Below are 21,857 nucleotides of genomic sequence, written 5' to 3' on the forward strand. Positions count from 1 at the left end.
ATAAGGGCTCATACAAGTTTGAAACTACTACCATTTTCCAGCTACAAGGCAACTCGCGGCCCTCGCATGTACCTGCCTATGTACCCTTGTATGTACCTGCCTATGTACCCTCGTATGTACCTGCCTATGTACCCTCGTATGAACCGGCTATGTACCCTAGTATGAACCGCCTATGTACCCTCGTATGTACCCTCATATGTACCCTCGTATGTACCAGCCCATGTACCCTCGTATGTATCCGCCCATGTACCACCTCCCTGATCATTTTCCTCATGTACCTTCTTATGTACCCTCATATGTACCAGCCTATGTACCCTCACATGTACCTGCCTATGTACCCTCTTATGTACCCGCCCATGTACCACCTCCCTGATCATCTTCGTCTTCTCATTTTCCTCATGTACCTTCTTATGTACCCTCATATGTACCAGCCTATGTACCCTCGCATGTACCCTCACATGTACCCTCATATGTACCTGCCAATGTACCTGCCCATGTACCACCTCCCTAATGCACAGACCGACTACAGATCCCGTAACCGTGGCCATCAAGGGGCATCTCAGAATCGTGGGAAGGCCTTCATTTGACACATATACTGAGACACACCTGTGTGCTCTCCCCCAATAAATCTAAACACCATTGCATTTTCAGCATGATCAGAGAGGAGGTAAATGAAACGTTTAAGTATCCAAACCTCGTAATAGCAGTTCTCAGACCCAACCCACAATTAATGGGAGATAAGATCCGAAGCAGGGGCAACCTTTAATTACGGTAAAACTTGCCACTCAGCAAGTCATCTGAAACACAGGTGATTTCGAAGCCGAAGATAATCCGAGCTAGGAAACAGCTGTATGGGTGAGACACGGGCACTAAAACCCAAACCCTCAAACCCTGGGAAGAAATCTCATAAACTCTCTGACCCATGACACAAACGGAGCACTGAATAGAAATTTAATGACAATCGTGAATGTTCAGGGTAAACAACTTATTACACCGACCCTGTAATCAATCTGATCAGAGGTTTTAAGTTTCACTCCCTATGTTTGAAATCTTGACACAGAGTGGCTGAAACCATCCAGTTTGATAATGCTCAATTTCCACTCAACAATTTGTGATTTTGTCCTGATTGCCTTGTCTTTAGAATTCCCTGTAACTGCAGAGTGTAAAACATTTACGCACTTATCGTTAAGGATGACATAACAATAAGCTACACATATTTAATGGCCGCTATAAAATATGATTCAATTAGCATGTCCCATAAAACTGATTTAGTGCCTCGTATACTTGGTACCTTCAGTGGAACTATTCTGTGGCAGTGGATATTTGCACAGCAATGTGGCATGATGTATGGAGAGGAAGGAGATATCAAGAAATAAAACTGTCCAAATATGGCACTTATTCTGATGAGATGATATTATCAGGAATCGGCTCTGATGGTGTAATAAAGATTTGCTCTGCTTTTGATGTGAGTTTACGATTAGTCCTCTACGTGTTGATTTTATCAGGAACATATTGCAGAGAGCATTATGAGCCCCTTTCAACGTTTTAACAATTTAAGAATAAAAATCCACTTGTTTTGCTACACGTATGCTAAGCCAGTGATAAATCAAGAGTTATCAAACAAACAATGTCATAATGACATTGTTCACTTAAAATTAGTCACTAAATATTCAAATCTGAATGCATCTAAACTCGACTTTGTAAATAATGCTTTCCCCATCTTGATGACCATGTGTTGTCATGAACAAATGTTTTGATAAATTCTCACATGACTGAATAGTGGCCTAAAATTATTTCTTTTCAATATGGCGAACACAACAGCCAATTCGGGAATCTGGTTTGGATTTTTGGGGGCTCTGAATAGTTACCAAGACCTGATCTTTCCCTGACAGAACATCAGCTGCACTGAGCCCCTTATTTCCCTGACAGAACATCACCTGCACTGGGCCCCATCTTTCCCTGACTGAACATCACCTGCACTGAGCCCCATCTTTCCCTGATAGAACATCACCAGCACTGAGCCCCATCTTTCCCTGACAGAACATCACCTGCACTGAGCCCCATCTTTCCCTGATAGAACTTCACCAGCACTGGGCCCCATCTTTCCCTGTCTGAACATCACCAGCACTGAGCCCCATCTTTCCCTGACTGAACATCACCTGCACTGAGCCCCATCTTTCCCTGATAGAACTTCACCAGCACTGGGCCCCATCTTTCCCTGTCTGAACATCACCAGCACTGAGCCCCATCTTTCCCTGACTGAACATCACCTGCACTGAGCCCCATCTTTCCCTGTCTGAACATCACCAGCACTGGGCCCCATCTTTCCCTGTCTGAACATCACCTGCACTGAGCCCCATCTTTCCCTGATAGAACATCACCAGCACTGAGCCCCATCTTTCCCTGTCTGAACATCACCAGCACTGAGCCCCAACTTTCCCTGACTGAACATCACCTGCACTGGGCCCCATCTTTCCCTGACTGAACATCACCTGCACTGGGCCCCATCTTTCCCTGACTGAACATCACCTGCACTGGGCCCCATCTTTCCTTGTCTGAACATCACCAGCACTGAGCCCCATCTTTCCCTGTCTGAACATCACCAGCACTGAGCCCCATCTTTCCCTGACTGAACATCACCTGCACTGAGCCCCATCTTTCCCTGACTGAACATCACCTGCACTGGGCCCCATCTTTCCCTGACTGAACATCACCAGCACTGAGCCCCATCTTTCCCTGACTGAACATCAGCTGCACTGGGCCCCATCTTTCCCTGACTGAACATCAGCTGCACTGGGCCCCATCTTTCCTTGTCTGAACATCACCTGCACTGGGCCCCATCTTTCCCTGACTAAATATCACCAGCACTGAGCCCCATCTTTCCCTGACTAAACATCACCAGCACTGAGCCCCATCTTTCCCTGACTGAACATCACCAGCACTGAGCCCCATCTGTCCCTGACTGAACATCACCAGCACTGAGCCCCATCTTTCCCTGACTGAATATCACCAGCACTGAGCCCCATCTTTCCCTGACTAAATATCACCTGCACTGAGCCCCATCTTTCCCTGACTAAACATCACCAGCACTGAGCCCCATCTTTCCCTGACTGAACATCACCAGCACTGAGCCCCATCTTTCCCTGACTGAATATCACCAGCACTGAGCCCCATCTTTCCCTGACTAAATATCACCAGCACTGAGCCCCATCTTTCCCTGACTAAACATCACCAGCACTGAGCCCCAACTTTCCCTGACTGAACATCACCAGCACTGAGCCCCATCTTTCCCTGACTGAACATCACCAGCACTGAGGCCCATCTTTCCTTGTCTGAACATCACCAGCACTGAGCCCCATCTTTCCCTGACTGAACATCACCAGCACTGAGCCCCATCTTTCCCTGACTGAACATCACCAGCACTGAGCCCCATCTTTCCCTGACTGAATATCACCAGCACTGAGCCCCATCTTTCCCTGACTGAACATCACCAGCACTGAGCCCCATCTTTCCCTGACTGAACATCACCAGCACTGGGCCCCATCTTTCCCTGACTGAACATCACCAGCACTGAGCCCCAACTTTCCCTGACTGAACATCACCAGCACTGGGCCCCATCTTTCCCTGACTGAACATCACCAGCACTGAGCCCCATCTTTCCCTGACTGAACATCACCAGCACTGGGCCCCATCTTTCCCTGACTGAACATCACCAGCACTGAGCCCCATCTTTCCCTGACTGAATATCACCAGCACTGAGCCCCATCTTTCCCTGACTAAATATCACCAGCACTGAGCCCCATCTTTCCCTGACTAAACATCACCAGCACTGAGCCCCATCTTTCCCTGACTGAACATCACCACATGGCCATGCTCGATAAACAAGGACTTGCCCTTCAAGATCATTGAACGGTTGATCAGGAGAATGCCACGTAAAAGAAAGGAATGCTTGTTGAATCGGGTTGGGTTTCCCCATTACCATTGGATACACATTCAACACACATTTTCCGAAAATCCCTTGGTGACTGATGAACCTTCCTCACCCTCAGTTTTCCCTAAGGACATGAAAATCATGACATATCAAATCCTTTATTATAATACTCCAACATTAGACACAGCTGCATATTTGGCAGAACGGTTATTCTTGAATCTTGTATAAATAATCATGATGGTATAGTATAAATAGATATCGCTGCAATGAAATTGCATCACAATGCTTTGCAGACTATTGTCATGTCATTGGTTACAATCAAATGACATCACTAATGGCTCGGCTACTGAAGCTGTCAGCAGTACTTTTTACACTTAAGACACTGATTATTACTGTCTACAAACTGAAAAAGTTGGAAGAATGATGATGGATAATAAATTAAATCTCACCCTTGTGTCTTTTGATATCAAATATATCAACGAGTGGTGATATATTTCATATCAAAAGACACAAGGGTGAGATTTAATTTATTATCCATCATCATTCTTCCAACTTTTTCAGTTTGTAGACAGTAATAATCAGTGTCTTAAGTGTAAAAAGTACTGCTGACAGCTTCAGTAGCCGAGCCATTAGTGATGTCATTTGATTGTAACCAATGACATGACAATAGTCTGCAAAGCATTGTGATGCAATTTCATTGCAGCGATATCTACAATGTAGATATCGCTTGATCGCCTTAGGGAGCCAGTTTTGGATGATAAAGGATATGAAGCACACTTTCAATACAAGAAACTTGAATTACCACTGAAGGGGAGAGAACTGTAGAAGCACTCATAAAATCCTGACAATTAGATCAGTGAGTTGGGTTGACATTGAACACAAGTTCAGTCTAATCCTAGTCTGTCAGCTACATGGAGAAGGAAAGACAAACCTGCCCCAGGTCACAGACATTTACAACATGGAGACGCCCACATACACAGGTATTGCGCTGACAGACCCAAGAACAGTCTAGGAAGGAACATGCTGAGACATATACTTACTCACAGACTTCATTGCACATGATGCTGTCACAGTGAGCATGGTGAGTGAATGGGTGAATGTATTCTAATGCTACAAAAAATAATAGTCTTGGTTCTCAAGCATCACCCGCTACATCATAAAGTTTGCTGCAAGTTTCATGTTTATTTCCATTTTTAATTAAAACACAAAATTCCTTAAATTATCCAAGTCTAACGGTAGTCAAATACTGTATTCCAGTATGTAGAGAGGCCCTTTCCCAATTTGAGTGTACGCAAATGTTTATTTGGTTACAAGTCTGTATATTTGGTTACACACAAAAAACAAAACAAAAAAAAACACCGCCCGCCCAAACTTAATTTTTAAAAGCCATTGCCTGGAACCAATTTTTTAGTTTTTAAGTCTAAGAAGGAAAAGGGAATGGCCATTTCGCAGTACCAGCCACTTTTATTAAATCCACAAAAATGCCACATTTGTGTGCTCTCATCAGTTTCGGTGGACTTCATTCTGGTCAGTGAGACTCTCACCCAATGTCCAGTCCAACATCATCACCAAGCAGACTGCTTCTCTATTGAGGAACCCAGACTGACGATGTCGGGAGACATCAGCTGGTATGATGATGACGTAAGGAACAGTGGGCACGGAGATTGTTGAGATATTACCATTATTATAATAACAGGCCATTTATATCGCGCATATTCCCACACCACACAGGGGCATGCTCAAAGCGCTATTATTACCCCAGTCACTGGATGAATGTGCAGTCAACAATCATTCTCATCTCCCTGGGGAGTATGCAACCCAAGCTGCCTGTTAGGCACTAGATGGTTCACAAGCACATTGCCAGCTCTTCCTACCGGGTACCCATTCCCTACTGGGTGAACAGAGGCACATTTCAAACAGTCAGTTGCCCCAGGAGACACCACATGTGTTACATGTGCTTCAGGGGCTGGACCAAAGCCCAAGAAACTCTCAGGAACCAAGCTGCCGACACTTGGTCACCCATCCAAGAACTCTCCGAGACTGACATTGCTTAACTTCACCTGAGGACCATGTGCCACAAGGGTTACAGCGAGATAGTTTTTGTGATGTGTGGTTGGTCAAGGCTTTGTTATTTCAGATGCCATGCACTGTAGCTGGGGCTGACTGCCTTGAATATATTAAACTGATAAGACTCCCAGAGAAGGTGCTTCTGTGGCCTGCTACAAACACAAAGCAGAACGTAAACTGCTTCTGTCAACCATTAACCCAACTGACCAATCATTTCACTTGAAACACTGACATTTGTCTGTAATCATGGTACCTACTATTTAGTCGGAAAAACTTCCAAAGAAATACTAAGACAAGAACCAAGCAGTCTGCTGCGTTAAATGCAAAATTCTGAAACAGTACAAAACACTGTATGCCCAACACTTCATAATAGTAATATACCACACTTCTGAATTCATTGAATATGGTTACAGCTAGCTGACCTCACTAAGATCTATTAATGTTTGATCTCATCTCGTTTAACCATAGAGGGTTAAACATGAAATTTAATAAACACAGGGATTTATCTATGATACTTAACGAAGTACCAGTGTGATCATGTACATCTTCCCGAGGCAAGAAAGTTAATCAACTATAAAAGTTTCCACCCTTGCTGAACTAGACTGGTATTATGGAGTTAGATTTTGGCTGGACTAACGAGTCTATGCATAGTCCAATCAAAATCGCGCAATGAAATCGAAATCCGGTTAGTAAACTGTCACGTAGATTTAGGTCGATTGCAGGATTTGCAAAGTATGTGCACCGCCATCTTGGTGTCAACAGATATTTTCCAAATCTTTTTATGCTTTTAATCAAGGTGCTCACGTGATTTGATGCACTTCGGAAAGTAAGATCCGTTTTATCACAATATAGATCTTGATTATCGATCTGATCATCTTGACTGGGCGCCGGCATTTTGTTTGAAAAATGCAAGTGAAACGAGGGGTGGAATCTGATTGGTCCATATGAGAGGCAAAGAAGGGACATAACTCGGAATAGCCACTGGTGGCACTACGATCGAGACCAGGAATTCCAGTCTAGTTCAACAAGGGTGGAAACTGGACTTTTAAAGTCAGTTAACTCTCTTGCCTCAGGAAGATGGATAATGTAAAACTAAGTACTAAAGCCTCTTCCCCTTCATTGGTCTTGTAATCAGTGAAATGCAAGTTACCTCAACAAAGCCATAACATCAGTTATAACTATATCAACATGAACTGGGCAAATTTTTTTTCCCATTTGGGAATTTTTACTGATATTTGCTGCAGACTTGGGGCCAAATATCGGCCTTTGAGCAGGTTCCAGATAAACACCCAAAACATGTCACTTCAACATCACTGTACAGCACAGGCTGATAGGCCTTCACACTGAAACGACAAAATTTGTTGTGGGTGTACAGTGAAATTGGTCAAATCAAATTGTGACTAGTCCGATACCTGTCAATACTGGAACAATTTACAGCCCTGAATATACTCCATTCTTTCATAATGAAGGTAAATCTTGATTCTGGACCAAAATTGTTGGACAAACGACCCAATTTATCATGATTGATTCTTTTCACACATCTCACTCATGCATCCATCAGCTGTTCTCATTAATAAATTGCTGTATTTTATAAGCATTGCACAAACAAAATTATGCTTGACCGGAACTCTATCCTTTGAATGTGACTTGTTTGGCATTTCCTGCCACTGATTACAAATTTTATCAAAAGATGGTAAGCATGGTAGGGATACTAGTACAGGGACGAGAATGAGTGAGTGAATTGGGTTTAACGCAGCTTTCAACAGTTTTCCAGTTATATTACGGCGTGTCAGCTTAATGTGGGAGGAAAGCCCGAAGTGATGCAGGTCTCAGACGTTTACCCACGAAACCCACAAGCACGGGTATGGTGCTGACAAACCTAGAAACATAATCGGGGTGAACCAGGATTCGAACCCACAACCATAGGTTTCTGGCATGTCCAGGGGACGCAACTCTGCACAGCGAATTGCGGCGCCTTAGACGACTGGGCCACCCATGCCCCCTATAGGGATGAGAATGTTTTTTATAAAAAAGACCCGACAGTTTACCGGGATCCCGGGGACTTATATGTGACCCGCCTTATCATGCTTATGAGTGCTAGGTAGGGCTGGGACGAGTCCTAATTCACTACCTGGGTACCCATCCCCCGATTACCCAACCCTACCCGGGTACCCGCTGTAGGCATCAAGAGGTAGGTACAAACGGTCCGATTGGGAAAAGCTTGACTGTAGCTCTGGTAAAACATGTTTAGATACATTTATGAAATGATCTGGTGCATATACTGAAGTTGACTGAAATTTTATTTTTATTCAAACATATAAAAGCCAGAAGGAATGGGCGTAGTAGTCAGAAAGAACTGCGAACATAAGTGACTTGTAGAGTTTTAGATACTTTTTGTCATTAACCAATATATCACGTGACTAACCATGGGTCCAGGTAGTCCTGTGGGTACCCGGGTCCTACTCAGTACCCACCCGAGTGCCCGAGTTACCTGTCCCAGCCCTAGTGCTAGGATACAATTGTGGTGTGACATCATAAAGAAAGACATTTCACGTCAACTTACTTCCTTAAAAATCGCCATGTATGAGAACTGTACAAAAATATATCTTATTTTTCTCTTGATAGTTCACAATGTAATAAAAATATTATTTCAAAACATTTCAGCATACATGTCTACTTTCAGTTAATCAGTTATTATTATTTCAAGACTGAAAATGGGATTTTGCGGAAGTCCATATGTTTGATGCCATGTATTTCTGCAATACATATGAATTGTGACTTGTGAATTGTATTTTTAAGTTTCCAAAATAGTGTAGTTTTAAAATATAATAAGAAGTCAAAATGGGATTTTTCATCCATAAGGTCCCTTATTTCATGGTGGGTGACATGTATGATCTCTGTGTATATTTATATACAGCATATACGGCATGTATATCAAAATCTGCAGAATTCCACAGATCCGTGAAAAATTCCTATCCTTGCTAGAAATTTGTTCCATTTAAAAATTAAACATCATAGATATGGACAACAAACTTTAGTGACATTCTAAACAAACAAATGTTATACATGTGTCTCTTACTCTTGTTACTACTGTGATAGCAAGGGAAGTAACTGCTGTTACAGTGTTCCCATGTACCAGTAATTACCAGTTTTTCACCGGTAAAATAATTACGGTAGGCTTGGATCTGTAATTCATGTCACTGCCAGTCCTTGTGGACTGGCAAATAGAGTACCTTATTAATCTTTGTTGTTAAACAATATTCAACATGTTCAAAGAAGTATATTTTTCAAATAAAGTCAGCTTGTCTGCTACCATCAGGGTTTTCCCTTGTCTATTTTTAGTGCAAAGAAATAACATTTCGCTTTAAATACATATTTGTTGCAATAGCATCTCAAAATATTCAAAAGAAAGAGAGAAAATTGTGACTGAACTTTGTGTAAATGATGTGTAGATCTAACAAAGTTACTTCTTCAGAGATGACATCATTGCACTAAACATGAGGTTGAAAGAATTAAAACCAGGTGATATTCCTATGGTGTTTTTTTGTGTATTTGATGCTAGTTGGGACTGACAAAAATTAGGGGGGACACTGTTATAATCTCACTATCCAAATCTCTGTTTATTCTGAACTAACCTATGAAGTCTGATTTTGACAAATCCCACTGAATACATGCTTTCCACTGAAAAGTGCATATCTTCAATCAGATTTTCAAGACATTCCCTGAGTATCCAGCAAGTACATTGTCCCCTGGACTCACTCTCTACCACAGCTTCATCTGGGAAGTGACACCACCCTCTTCATCCCTTCCTCTCTCTTATCAGCAACTTCCCACACAATTACGATGTTGTGTCGAGTTTATACACACCATTCAAATCAAACACGGAATAAATAATACCCTTCATCAGCATTAACCGGTCAACAATGTGTTAATCAAATATTAGAGTGGGACTGCCTGCTGCCCTTGTCCAGCGCAGCTAGCCATTGTAATTAGGTAACATGGTAGCCTGCCATTCAACATTAAGTGTAATGTGCATAACCATATTACTTCAAAATATGTGTGATCATGGTAGATTTCTTAATTTTATAGGAGATTACAAATGATTTAACCACAAAATAATGTGAAGGCATCATATAACAGGTCATATATGCCTTTAGTACCATGCAGAACTCGCACTGGCCCTTTGTAAATATTTTCAAAATTGGAATCAAACTTCATGTTTATTATCAGCTGCTAATAGTTTACATTTCATGTTTTCTACAATAGTATATGCTTCCCACGAAATGACGGAAAATATTGAAAAGCATCAGGCACTGGATGTTTTGACTTTGATATTTTGACAGTTAAGAATGAAGTCTGACAGTCAGCTCCAGACAGATCGAGAGAGTCAGTGTGATGAAATCTGTATGTGATATTAATGATGGGTGAAGTCCTTATCTCGCATCTACCAATCTCACATATTCATATTCAGGGGCATATGCCTAAATATATTCGAAAAATAACACTTACACAAAACTTGCGAAGAAATAAAAGTAAATTGCAGCGGGTACCTGTCAAGTCAAAGGTAGGTAACTCTAATATTACAATCCAAGGGATGTAATGCTTGTTACTTCCGGTTTACCTGTAATGATTCGGAGGTGACAAAACAATCGAATATTTCGATTTAGGAGGAATTACACACATAAATAACAGGTAATGATTGTTCGAGAACGCAATAAAGATCCAGATGGTGTTATGTTAGTGAATTAAAATATTGCTCAACAATTTTGCTGAAAGAACTGTCCAATCTTCGTCTAAAGTAAATCTCTCGACTGAGTCGATTACAGCTGATCTGCCGTCTTTTGTCACATGATTCTCTATTGCTGGTTTATAATCACACGTAACAATTTTGCCGAAAAAATTCAATTTGTGTTTTATATCTCGTTTTTTAAACCAACGGACAATTGAAATATGAATTGACACTCAAGGCTTCGATGTATCCCGTGAAAGATACTGTTAGGCTGAAAGGGCTGTAAGTGAATTCGTCACCTCACTAGGCACTAATTCGTAGCCATGGAGAATTCGTAGACACTCCGAACACTTAGACAAAATTCACGGTGAAGTAGCAGACAATACAAATAAAATTGGGGTACAATTAAATATTGATTTATTTCATATGCGTGAATTAAAATGTGGCAGTTATGGAGATAATTATCAATGTTTCAGCACTTAGGGATGCGTGCACCAATGACAGCTTGGAGAACGGCGTAGAGACAAAGGATGCTTCAATATACTCACTGGATTGTTGATTTATGAAAGTATTTACAAAGGATAGTGCAAAAAAAATGCTAATATTTACCATATTTTGTTTTCTTTAACACTTTAATCACAGAAGAAAATGCAAAAGGAAACAAATGAATATTTGAGTTTCATTCAGGAAATAGCCTAGTGCAACAATCATATGCCTTCTAAAACAAAAAAAACTATTCAGGTAAATGAAAGACACTTCAATATTCCGCTAAATCTAAGTATTGATAATAATATTCAGAGTATTAATCATCATCATATCAATTCCAATATAATAAATTCTGTTTTCCATTTTACTACGGGTTTGTCTATACGTTCACTGTAAATTGTGTCTATGAGTTGGCGGTGTCCATGAATCCACTATAAAGTAGCCTAGATAGTAAAATGAAATTTGTTGAAGTAGGTCTAGTATTGAATTAAATTTTACTGACCATGTTAACATTCTGATGAATTTTGGCAAATTTGTGCCCAACCCCGATGTTATTACATGACCCTACCCGGGCACCCGCTGTAGGTTCAAGAGTTGTAGCGATTGGGAATTGTTTTACTGGGGTCCTGGCAAAAAGTATTTAGATACAAAGATACATGTTTAAAGCAATCCAATTACATAAACCAAAGTTAACTGAAGCTTTATCTTTACTCAAACATATAAAAGTCAGAAGGAATGAAAGCACAGTCAGAAAGAAATATGGACAATAGTGACTTGCTGTAATGAGTTTTATTGTTATTGTCATTAAACACTATATCACGTGACTAACTATGGGTCCAGGTAGTCAGGACCCACCCGATCAGAGTACCCGAGTTAACCGTCACAGCCCTAATCACAAGACAAATGATTACCATAATTACAGTCAGTCGGGCAGTAACAACAGGCAATACAGTTCCAACTGAAACTTATTGGGTTTTTACTGCTTCAACATGTTCAATGAACGTTAGAAAAATAACTGCTTAGGTTTACCCTTTGGCCACGCATTATGTGATAAGTGGTTTTCTTAGAGCTGTGGCACGCATGCAATGACAACAGTGAAATTAACAGGTTAGAAGATTTCTTACTTGCCATTCAAACCGTAACCTCTAAAACATTTACGATTCCCTACAAGTTCAACCATTTTCTTATATTACGAAGTGATTACAGATCCACCAAATTTCTTTTTCCCTGATTTAAAAATAAAATTAAAAAAATACAAAATTTCTTTTTATGTAAATCTACGATCATAAATGTAGAACAAAGGAAGTTGCTTTTTCAACAGTACAAATGTTTGTGTTATGATCATGATGTTTGTACTAGTTGTTAACATGATTATAGTAGTACAGTGATCCCTCGCTACAACGCTACCTTTGGGGTCCAAAACATTGATGAGCGTTATAGACGATCAGCGGTTTAACCAAAGTGGAGTCGTAGGGGTTAGATGACCAACAAAACAATATACATACTACCTAACATGATATAGGCTGCACGTTTCAGAGTTTAAAAAAAGATTAGAATAATAGTTGTTTATGATTCTCAGTGAAAAAAAAGATATCTCGAGTGTTAAGCGCTTTAAAAAGAAACACATTGTATCCCTTCAGCGAATTAAGGTGAATGAACAGGAATAACAAACTTGGTCAATAAAAATATGAAATTTGATATAAAACATCAATAGACACGATGATTTACCTTTTAAAATGTATTTCCTGCTCTCCAAGACATTGTTTAATAAGCAGAGATTAAGATGACCGTGTGTATTTTCTCGTAAACTAAGCCAGAAATAGCAATCAGCTGTACACACATTTCTCCCAATCTACCGGGAATTCAATTAAAAAGTACATAACTTCAAAGAATTTTGGTGCATTGATCGGAAAAAATTGTATATGAAATTATTATTTTATCAGGAATAATATATTCCAATATCATGTTATCTTAGTTGTAGCTTTCACTATATATATTTAAAATTATAAGCACCATAAGCATAGCACTTGGTACAGGTGATTGCTATTGCTGGATATTTTTACGTATAGAACAATTTGACCAGTCACCGCAGGGACTTCCCGCACTACATGTATTTTGACTGTGAAAATGTTATGTTGACATTTAATACAATATCATGTTCATGTGTCAGTATAGCATGCTTGGAGCTTTGTACATGTTGTAGAGGAATTCTTCATGTTGACTGGGGCGGTCCGGTAGCCTAGTGGTTAAAGCATTCGCTCATCACGCCGAAGACCCGGGTTCGATTCCTGACATGGGTACAATGTGTGAAGCCCATTTCTGGTGTCCCCCGCCGTGATATTGCTGGAATATTGCTAAACGCGTCGTAAAACCATCCTCACTCACTTCATGTTGACTGTTCATCCTGGTTGGTCATAGGAAGGACAGTGATTGAACATATCCTTGTATTGCTGTTTCTGTGTTGCAGAGTCGAGTTGCCGTCAGGATGCCCTCCACAAAGAGAACTGTCCTTGTCACAGGTGAGCATCACTTGTGCCAGCACTAGAATTAGAATTTCTTACCAATAAATTTACATGATTCAGATACCATGTGATATTTTATCTTATTTATTTTTTAATTTTCAATATAGTAAGATGGGAAAATTATGTTTTCTACAAACTAAGGTTTTATTGATCTAACTCAGTTTAGCAGGTAATACCGTCGTATATAAACATTTCAGGCTGTCAGCATAAACCACGAAATTTACGATCTTTCAACTCACCAAAATAATGTTCTAATAAGAGACCCCTAGTTTTAATTTTGAGAGCACCCTGGGCGCTTATTACGTCGAATACGGTAATCATGATGATTGTATTTCAATATCATAAGATGGGAATATTACTTTTTCTGCAAACTAAAGTTTTAGTGATCTAACTTAGTCTAGCAGGAAATTATGCTCCATAGGTCATTGTAGACAAAGACAGTTTGGACCTACACCATGAACACTGACTTGTGTACTTGACCATGTTGACAACAAATTATAGCATCACCATATTTTACTCACGCAAACGCCTCATGTGAGTGAGTCTCCCATCAAGCAACTGTTTCAAGCAAGATAGACATGATGACTAATGTATTGTATGTCAACACTCAAAGGTAGATCATTCAATGTGTCCCACTGTTGGCACCTCTCCAGTAAAAAACAAATCCTGCGGGTCTGAGTAATATGGGTCCTATGTTAGGGAAACCCTCACATCATGTCAAAAAGTAATGTGACTGCATGAATCTGAATGTCTGCTTCTGATTGTCCAGGGTTTGGGCCGTTTGGCTGCCACAAGGTGAACGCCAGTTGGGTGGCGGTACAGGAGTTGGAGAAGTTGGGACTTGGCGATGATGTCGACCTGGTCACCCAGAAGCTGGCAGTGGAGTATGACACCGTCACCAACACCATCCCCACCATGTGGCAGACGCACAAGCCAGCGGTAAGATGATGTCCGTGTACTGTCCACAGGAATATAAGATATTGTCCTGCTTGTGTAATGTGGAATTATAGTTGGTTGCTAGGAAATAGGTTTTAGCAATTTGGTAAATATATACTCACCGCCAAAACAAACACGAATACTATCCATGTTGGTTAATATATGATGAAATACTGATGCTCAAACTAACACATTGTCATGTTGCGTGATCCAATGCTCATGAACGCTTCACATGTGACATCATAGATCCATGTCTCGAGATTCACCATTTGTCTCGTGCAGGATTAGCGTGCAAAGTTTGGAAATCACGTGCAGCATATCATGATAAGAATATAGACACTCTGTGATAACACTTGACTGATTGTTAGTTTTGTCATGAATTAGTACACATTGGAAACTTCTCTTCTTAAGGTAAATACTTCTCTATATGTTTGTATGGTTCGTATTTCTTTTGGCAGTGAGTATATACAATGTTTTGTGTATTAAACATGTTGAAGATTGATTCCATATATATAGAGATTAATGTGATTATGTGTACATGCTGCGTCAGTCCTGGGATTTGAAGCTTTCAATATTTATGACCCCTCATATTATCCTCATAACAGGATTAACCCTCTTGGTGCCAAGGGACCATATCAGGGACCATATATGGTCCCTCACTATTCACATCCACTTACTGACTTACATACATGGTCCCATGAAATTCCTCTTTTCAACTGCAAAATAGATGTCAAGCACTGAGTGAGCCAAAGCAAAACTATGACCATCATCACCCTAATCATCTCAGCTTTAACATCATGTAACCCATAATTTATACAGTGCTACATATTGTGAAATATTGTTTTTCCACATGCATACTACACACTGTTGTATTGTTGGGAGTACATGACAAAGCTTAATGCATTTTTTCTAAACGCTAGTGTAGCAGGGCGTGGAGTCTGGGACATGCCTTCTGTTGACGGGGAGCATGTAGCAGGGCGTGGAGTCATCCCACAGATGACATCCTTACCTTGTCAGCTTGCTGACGGTGTTAACCTCTTTGGTCATGTGGACAAGGCGTCCGGCCTCTGATTAGAAGGTCCGTGGTTCGAATCCCATCACAGGACTCGGAAATTTTATGGCCGCTACATTGGCGCCCAACGTGGGGCTGAGCACGTTCATATTAGATTTGAGCAAAATAAGCCTCAGCACCCTACTATGTAGCCCGGGACGTGCCTTCTGTTGACGAGGGTGTATGTAGCAGGGCACAGATGACATCCTTACCTTGTCAGCTTGCTGACGGGGTTAACCTCTTTGGTCATGTGGACAAGGCGTCCGGCCTCTGATCAGAAGATCCGTGGTTCGAATCCCATCATGGGACTCGGGAAATTTTATGGCGGCTACACTAGCATTGGCTTCAATAAGATTTTTTGCTGTTTAAATGAGTAGCTTAGCTGTATTCATGGATGATCATGTCAGCTACTATTAGTTAGGAACTAATTTTTATTTGTATAATTTAAATATACAGTTTAAAAAATCAACATGATTACATGCATTTTCTAAAAGTGAAGGCATAAATTTCCAACACTGTATCCATCATAGACTTGCTTAAGTCTCTAAGGCAATAAGCATTAGTTTAAATCACTAGTTCTAGATTATGTAAATAATAAGAACAAGTTGTCCCTATATGAAACTAGTGTCCTTAGACTGTCCACGTATGTAGACTTGCCTAGTAGGATAGAATTACTACACATCCATGGACCTTTCTTTCAGTACAGCCTTGCAGCAAGGCTATAACTGTCACTGCATGGATATTGTGATGTTCCTGTGTTTGTCTGCAGCTCGTGGTGCACGTAGGGGTCTCCGGCATCGCGACAGAGTTGACCTTGGAGCAGCAGGCCCACAACGACGGCTACGACAAGCAGGACAACAATGGCACCTGCCCTACAACTCGATGCTGTGTGGATGGTGCTGACAACTGCATCGTGTCCGAGATCGACATGCAGTATGTATGTCAGGAGGTCAACAATGCAGGGATCAAGGTCAAGGCCGTTGTGTCACATGATGCTGGAAGGTAAAGATACCGTTCCCTGACTTGTCTGATAATTAGCTGAGAATGAAACTGATCAACTTTTATATCATACACTGCATTGGGCAGCAGAAGTTTGAATTATGGAGGTGTTTGGGCTCACTTTAACGCTCATCTGTCATCGATGTGAGCTTATTGTGGGCCCTTGTCCATGCAGTAGCACCGAACTAAACATCTCTTCTCCTAACATATAATACAGGGTAGAATAGGTCTTCAGCAAGCCATACTTGCCGCAAAAGGCGACTTTGCTTGTCGTAAGAGGCGACTAAGGGGATCGGGTGGTCAGACTCGCTGACTTTGTCGATGCATGTCATTGTATCCCAATTGCGTGGATCGATGCTCATGATGTCAATCACTGAATTGTTTGGTCCAGACTCAATTATTTACAGACCGCTCACATATAGCTGGAATATTTTTGAGTGTGGTGTTAAATAACAATTATACAAACAAATATAATGTTTGATCATTACAATTTGATACATAACTTACCACTATGATCCAGCATAAAAACAACTGTGTGAAATAAAATGCTAAGCTACCAAAAGTTTTTATTCTTTTTTTTAACTACACATGGTAATTCATTGACAATGGTTTTTTAAAATAAATTTCACAACAAAAAAGTATGGCCTACGTCGTTTGGAAAAGGCAATAATTTGATATGGTGAATGAATCTTTCTAAAAATCTCCTTTCAGATATCTATGCGACTTCTCTTTTTTCACATCTCTACACATTGATCGTTGCCGAGCTGCCTTTGTCCATGTGCCTCCCCTCAACACTCCGTACACTGCTCCCGAGTTGGCGGAGGGCCTGCGATGTGCCCTGCTCTCCATGCTCAAGCAGGTGTCTTGACTACACGCCAGATGTAGAATGCATCGCTACTTCTAAGAATCCCATTCACTTCGATCAAGCATAATTCCGAAGATAATGCAATAATTGAAATGCTCACCACAACTCTGTCACCACCAATCATCCACCAATCAAACTGCACATTTGCACCTGATGGAAGTAGCTGTCTGTTTGTAGAGGTCGTATGTGAAAGGTCGTGGGTCAAGAACAAAAGTTCAATGTCACATCTTGTTTTGATGTCTGTTGTGAATCAGGAAACAGTTTTTGCACAGTTGCCATGGTAACTATGATCCTGAAGTGTTTCCAAACTGATTTTACTACAATATTCAGATTTGTGTTTCAGTTGAGCTATGACTGATATTTGTCAATGTATATTTTACCAAACCATCTTAATATCGATGAACATTGGTGACTGTGACGTAAAGCAACAGTTTGCATCCTCTCAGTTCACTTGTTTTCTTGGCGAAAGATAGAAATCTTGAAATAAAATATATAACGAGACACAAACTAAAAGATATTGAGGAAGCATATTTTCACATCACCTTTGGCTGTTGAAAATTAATAGGCTGATTATTATGACAAAAACTAAATGAATCTTGCTATTTACAATTATGAATATTATATGTTTGATGCAAAAGCAGCTCTGAATTCCAATAAGACTGAAATTATCAGATGTCTGATGTGGGGAAATGGACATGCATTTGTATTTTTTTGTTTCTTTGTTTCTTATTTCGAACTTGGTCTTGTGTGATATCAAGTACTTCTTCTATTCTGATTACACATTTGCAGTGTTTCCCGATTGTGAGTTGTGTTTATTTGGCACTGAGATTGATTCAGTTTGTTTCATCTGTGAGGAGTGTTGTGTCATGTGACTGTATGATATGTGTGTCACATGACAATGTGTATGACGTATGTGTGTCACGTGACAATGATGTTGATCCCGTTGTCATGTGACAGTGTGTATGACATGTGTCTCACATGACAACGATGTTAATAGCTTGGTCATGTGACAGTGTGAATGAAGTGTCACATGACAACAATGTTAATATCTGGGTCATGTGACAATGTATATGACATAAATGTCATATGACAACAATGTCAATAGCTTGGTCATGTAACAGTGTGAATGACGTGTCACATGACAACAATATTAATATCTGGGTCATGTGACAGTGTGTATGACATGTCACATGACAACAATATTAATATCTGGGTCATGTGACAGTGTGTATGACATGTCACATGACAACGATGTAGCTGGGTCTTGTAACCATGGTAACAGACATCACTTGTAGATGTATATATGCATGTACAACCTACCAAAGGATATTCAGTTTGCCAAGACAATTATGAAATGATTTTATGAAATGATATAAACAGCAAGTTGATAGTAGATGCCATCACTGATATTGAGTCACGAAGATAAGTTCTGTACTAAACAGTGTAAGCATTCTAAATGTTTTAAGTAATTCTTTATATTTAATTACTGTGCAAAGTGGTCCTAGTCTCTGTGAATATACATATTGTCATCATAATTATTATATACAAGAAATAGTAATGGATCTTTACAAGAATTACTAGTTTGTTGTTGGCATGATTTTTGTAGGATGCAAGATCAGATAGACACTGTACAAAGGGCACTCCCAACAGAGTTGTTTGTTAAAAAGAGATTCCTCAGAATAGAAAATCTGTATGTGTTAACTTCTACTCCAAGAATTCTTCTTGATCCAGATATTGATTTGGTAAATTAATTTTTAGTTATATTGCATTTTTGTAAATATTATTTTACTCTTACTGCTTTTTTCTAGGTAGGTGAAAGTATACCTAATTTTAAACAAAGTTTAATCCAGCAATTCTGTATGTATTTTGAGATGATGCTACATCACAAAGGCAAGAAAATTGTGGGTGTCTAAGTTGCGTCATTTATGAAGTTTAAACAAAAGAATAAGTTGCCTCATTAATGATGCTTCTTCTACCGGTACATGCAGACGATGCAGTGTCCTTCTTCCAATGTTACAGTGCATGGTCACCTGGTGTAGGCCCTCGGTGGTTCAAGAAGGACATGTTTTAAGTGTGTGTGCACTTTGAGAGGAATTTTTGTGGAGTGTTGATATTGTGATATTTCCTGAAAAGGATTTCTTTGGATCAAACTGTTTTATGAGTTGATTTCAGATGAGGAACTTACTGTCAGAGTTATGTCCCTTTGAACATTATTTCCTTTTACAATTTTTTTTTAATTTGGAATTTGATGTTTGAAACATTTTGGATATGATTAATTAATAACGTTTTTTTAAATATCTTTAAGGTATGTAGAGAGAGCAATGGTATCAAATCTGTTGTTTTGTTGTCTTAAATTCTAAATGTGTGGTACCTTGTGGGGTTTTTCTCCTGATCGTCCAGTGATTGATGTATATTTCAAAACAGGACCTGTAACACTTTCTGTTCTTGCTAAACTGACAAATATTACCATCTTTCAGTTATCATTTCCTTTCAATAAAATTGACAGTTATTATATGTCAAAAAAAGAGAAAAACACTTGGTTTGTTTACTATTTGTGTAAACCTAATCGGGAAATAAACATCTAAATATCATTATGCTACATGATGCCAACATTATCTTTCAGGGGACTATGTATATATGATTCTCTGTTGTGTACCAGATACTTTGTGATGCACAGGGTTTTATAGGTAAATCTGTCAAATGTACATTTTATGTCATACCTGTAAATGGATAAGGGTTATGGTCTGATCTTCAGGTTTAATGTAGAACATGTCACAGATTTCTTCACACGTGTGATGACTGTGGTTTCTTGTGTCTTTAACATGGCATTCAACATGTTCGATAACCTAAGTTATTTCTTTGTTATGTTGTACCTAGAATCATTTTTACTTTGAATTGTATCTGGTTTTTTATGTCTGATCCATACAGTATTCAACTGGGATTTTATACATAAATGTTACACATTGTACAATGAATCTGTAACCATGGTAACATGGGATCTATATTCCTTTACCATCAGTGAGTAAATGTTAAACTGTTTTAGCTCTTGTTTCTGTTTTAACTGTGTCTAAACCATTGTTTCATTTTGGCCTGAAAAATGAGTGTAGGTGTATTTTCCTCAAGACAAGCAAAGGAATCCCTTGATGAATGCAAGAGTTCAGATCTGGCACAGGGAAACCATGGCACTTCCGTTTACTGAATGTGTTTGACCATTTGTGATTCTTTTTGTCATAAGAGAGAAAATTTTTGTTGTCAGCAGCTCTGGCTAAAGGGAGATAATTCCTACTTTCAGCAGCCACAGGCTCCTCACAGCAATAGCCTGTTTGCGGAGCTGTCTATACTATCGCTGCCACCAGTCAAAACTCCCCACTGTGATAGATGGCCCCGAATGAAATAGCAACCGAATGACCGTTATGTTTACAATCAAGTGACGACTGTCGTGACACCGAATACACTTACCGCTGCTAAATTACTGTTCTTTGCTTGTCAATTTGAATTTCTATTTCATTAAAACTATCATCTTTAATTGATATAGTAAGAATGTAAGGGAGAAGGTGGTTGATTTTCCGTTAGTCTGCAATCTCGAACCAATCTGATTATTAAAACAACAAAGTAAATTCATCTGGAAAACATGGTCAGTCGTAAAACTTTTCAAAATGAAATATGATGGCATTCCCAAAGACATAAACAAAAGTATAAACGTTACTACATTTGGGGTTAGAGGGCGAATTTCAAGACTCTTGTAATTGCAGCGCCCACACTGGTGGCAGCGATGTTACCGAGAGTGTAACGAAGGTTTCACACGCTGGAAAGGAGCTTGCAGCAGCCAGGTGTTATGATAACAAGCAAGTGATGACTGTCGTGGCGGGGAATATTCTTCCCCCAGTTAAATTGTTTTGTTTATTTGTCAGTTTGAATTTCTATTTCATGTCAACTATCATGCAATTAGTATAGTGAGATTGTAAGAGGGACGTAAGGTGCTTTTTACCTTAGTCTGCTAACTTGAACAATTAAACAAATGTAAATTTTTCTTGGAAATAGTAAGTCAGTCATAAGCTTTTGTCAATTCACTATAAAGATGTACACACAAATATTAATGTCTGTACATTTAGGGATGGAGTGAAAATGTTTGGAGGCTAACAAAGTTGTTATATGCCAGGAAGGAGTTTGAGCAACTCGGGCTGAAGGGAGAACTCTTACAGTTACTAACTCGTATGTTTACAAACAAGTGATGACTGTTGTGACTGACGATGCCCTTGTCTGGGATTCAG

The 21,857-nt window shown here is 39.7% G+C and overlaps 2 protein-coding genes across 4 annotated transcripts in view; one reads left to right on the forward strand and one right to left on the reverse strand.

Annotated features, from left to right (window-relative positions):
- Window positions 1-10,584, reverse strand: part of LOC124136928 (zinc finger protein 345-like) — an 89,744-nt gene extending 79,160 nt beyond the window's left edge. For all 3 annotated transcript variants that reach the window (XR_006861452.2, XR_006861451.2, XM_046503005.2), the window contains exon 1: window positions 10,508-10,584. The gene's annotated coding sequence lies outside the window, so the exon portion shown is untranslated. The remainder of the gene's footprint in view (window positions 1-10,507) is intronic.
- Window positions 10,585-10,589: 5 nt separating this feature from the next.
- LOC124136930 (pyroglutamyl-peptidase 1-like) lies at window positions 10,590-20,625 on the forward strand. Its single transcript, XM_046503006.2, has 5 exons — window positions 10,590-10,690; window positions 13,681-13,732; window positions 14,505-14,674; window positions 16,492-16,724; window positions 17,433-20,625. Exons 2-5 carry the CDS (start codon window positions 13,699-13,701, stop codon window positions 17,587-17,589), a joined length of 594 nt encoding a protein of 197 aa, XP_046358962.1. The 5' UTR covers window positions 10,590-10,690; window positions 13,681-13,698; the 3' UTR covers window positions 17,590-20,625.
- Window positions 20,626-21,857: the final 1,232 nt, after the last annotated feature.

Source organism: Haliotis rufescens, unplaced genomic scaffold (genome assembly GCF_023055435.1).
Source record: "Haliotis rufescens isolate VD_foot unplaced genomic scaffold, xgHalRufe1.0.p SCAF_1, whole genome shotgun sequence".
Lineage (NCBI taxonomy): Eukaryota > Metazoa > Mollusca > Gastropoda > Lepetellida > Haliotidae > Haliotis > Haliotis rufescens.

What these genes read in the sequence shown, in the direction of transcription:
- LOC124136930 (XM_046503006.2), top strand. Translation starts at nt 13,699, where the DNA reads ATGCCCTCCACAAAGAGAACTGTCCTTGTCACAG. An exon ending in GAGAACTGTCCTTGTCACAG is followed by an intron (nt 13,733 to 14,504) that starts GTGAGCATCACT and finishes CTGATTGTCCAG; the next exon opens with GGTTTGGGCCGTTTGGCTGC. An exon ending in GGCAGACGCACAAGCCAGCG is followed by an intron (nt 14,675 to 16,491) that starts GTAAGATGATGT and finishes GTTTGTCTGCAG; the next exon opens with CTCGTGGTGCACGTAGGGGT.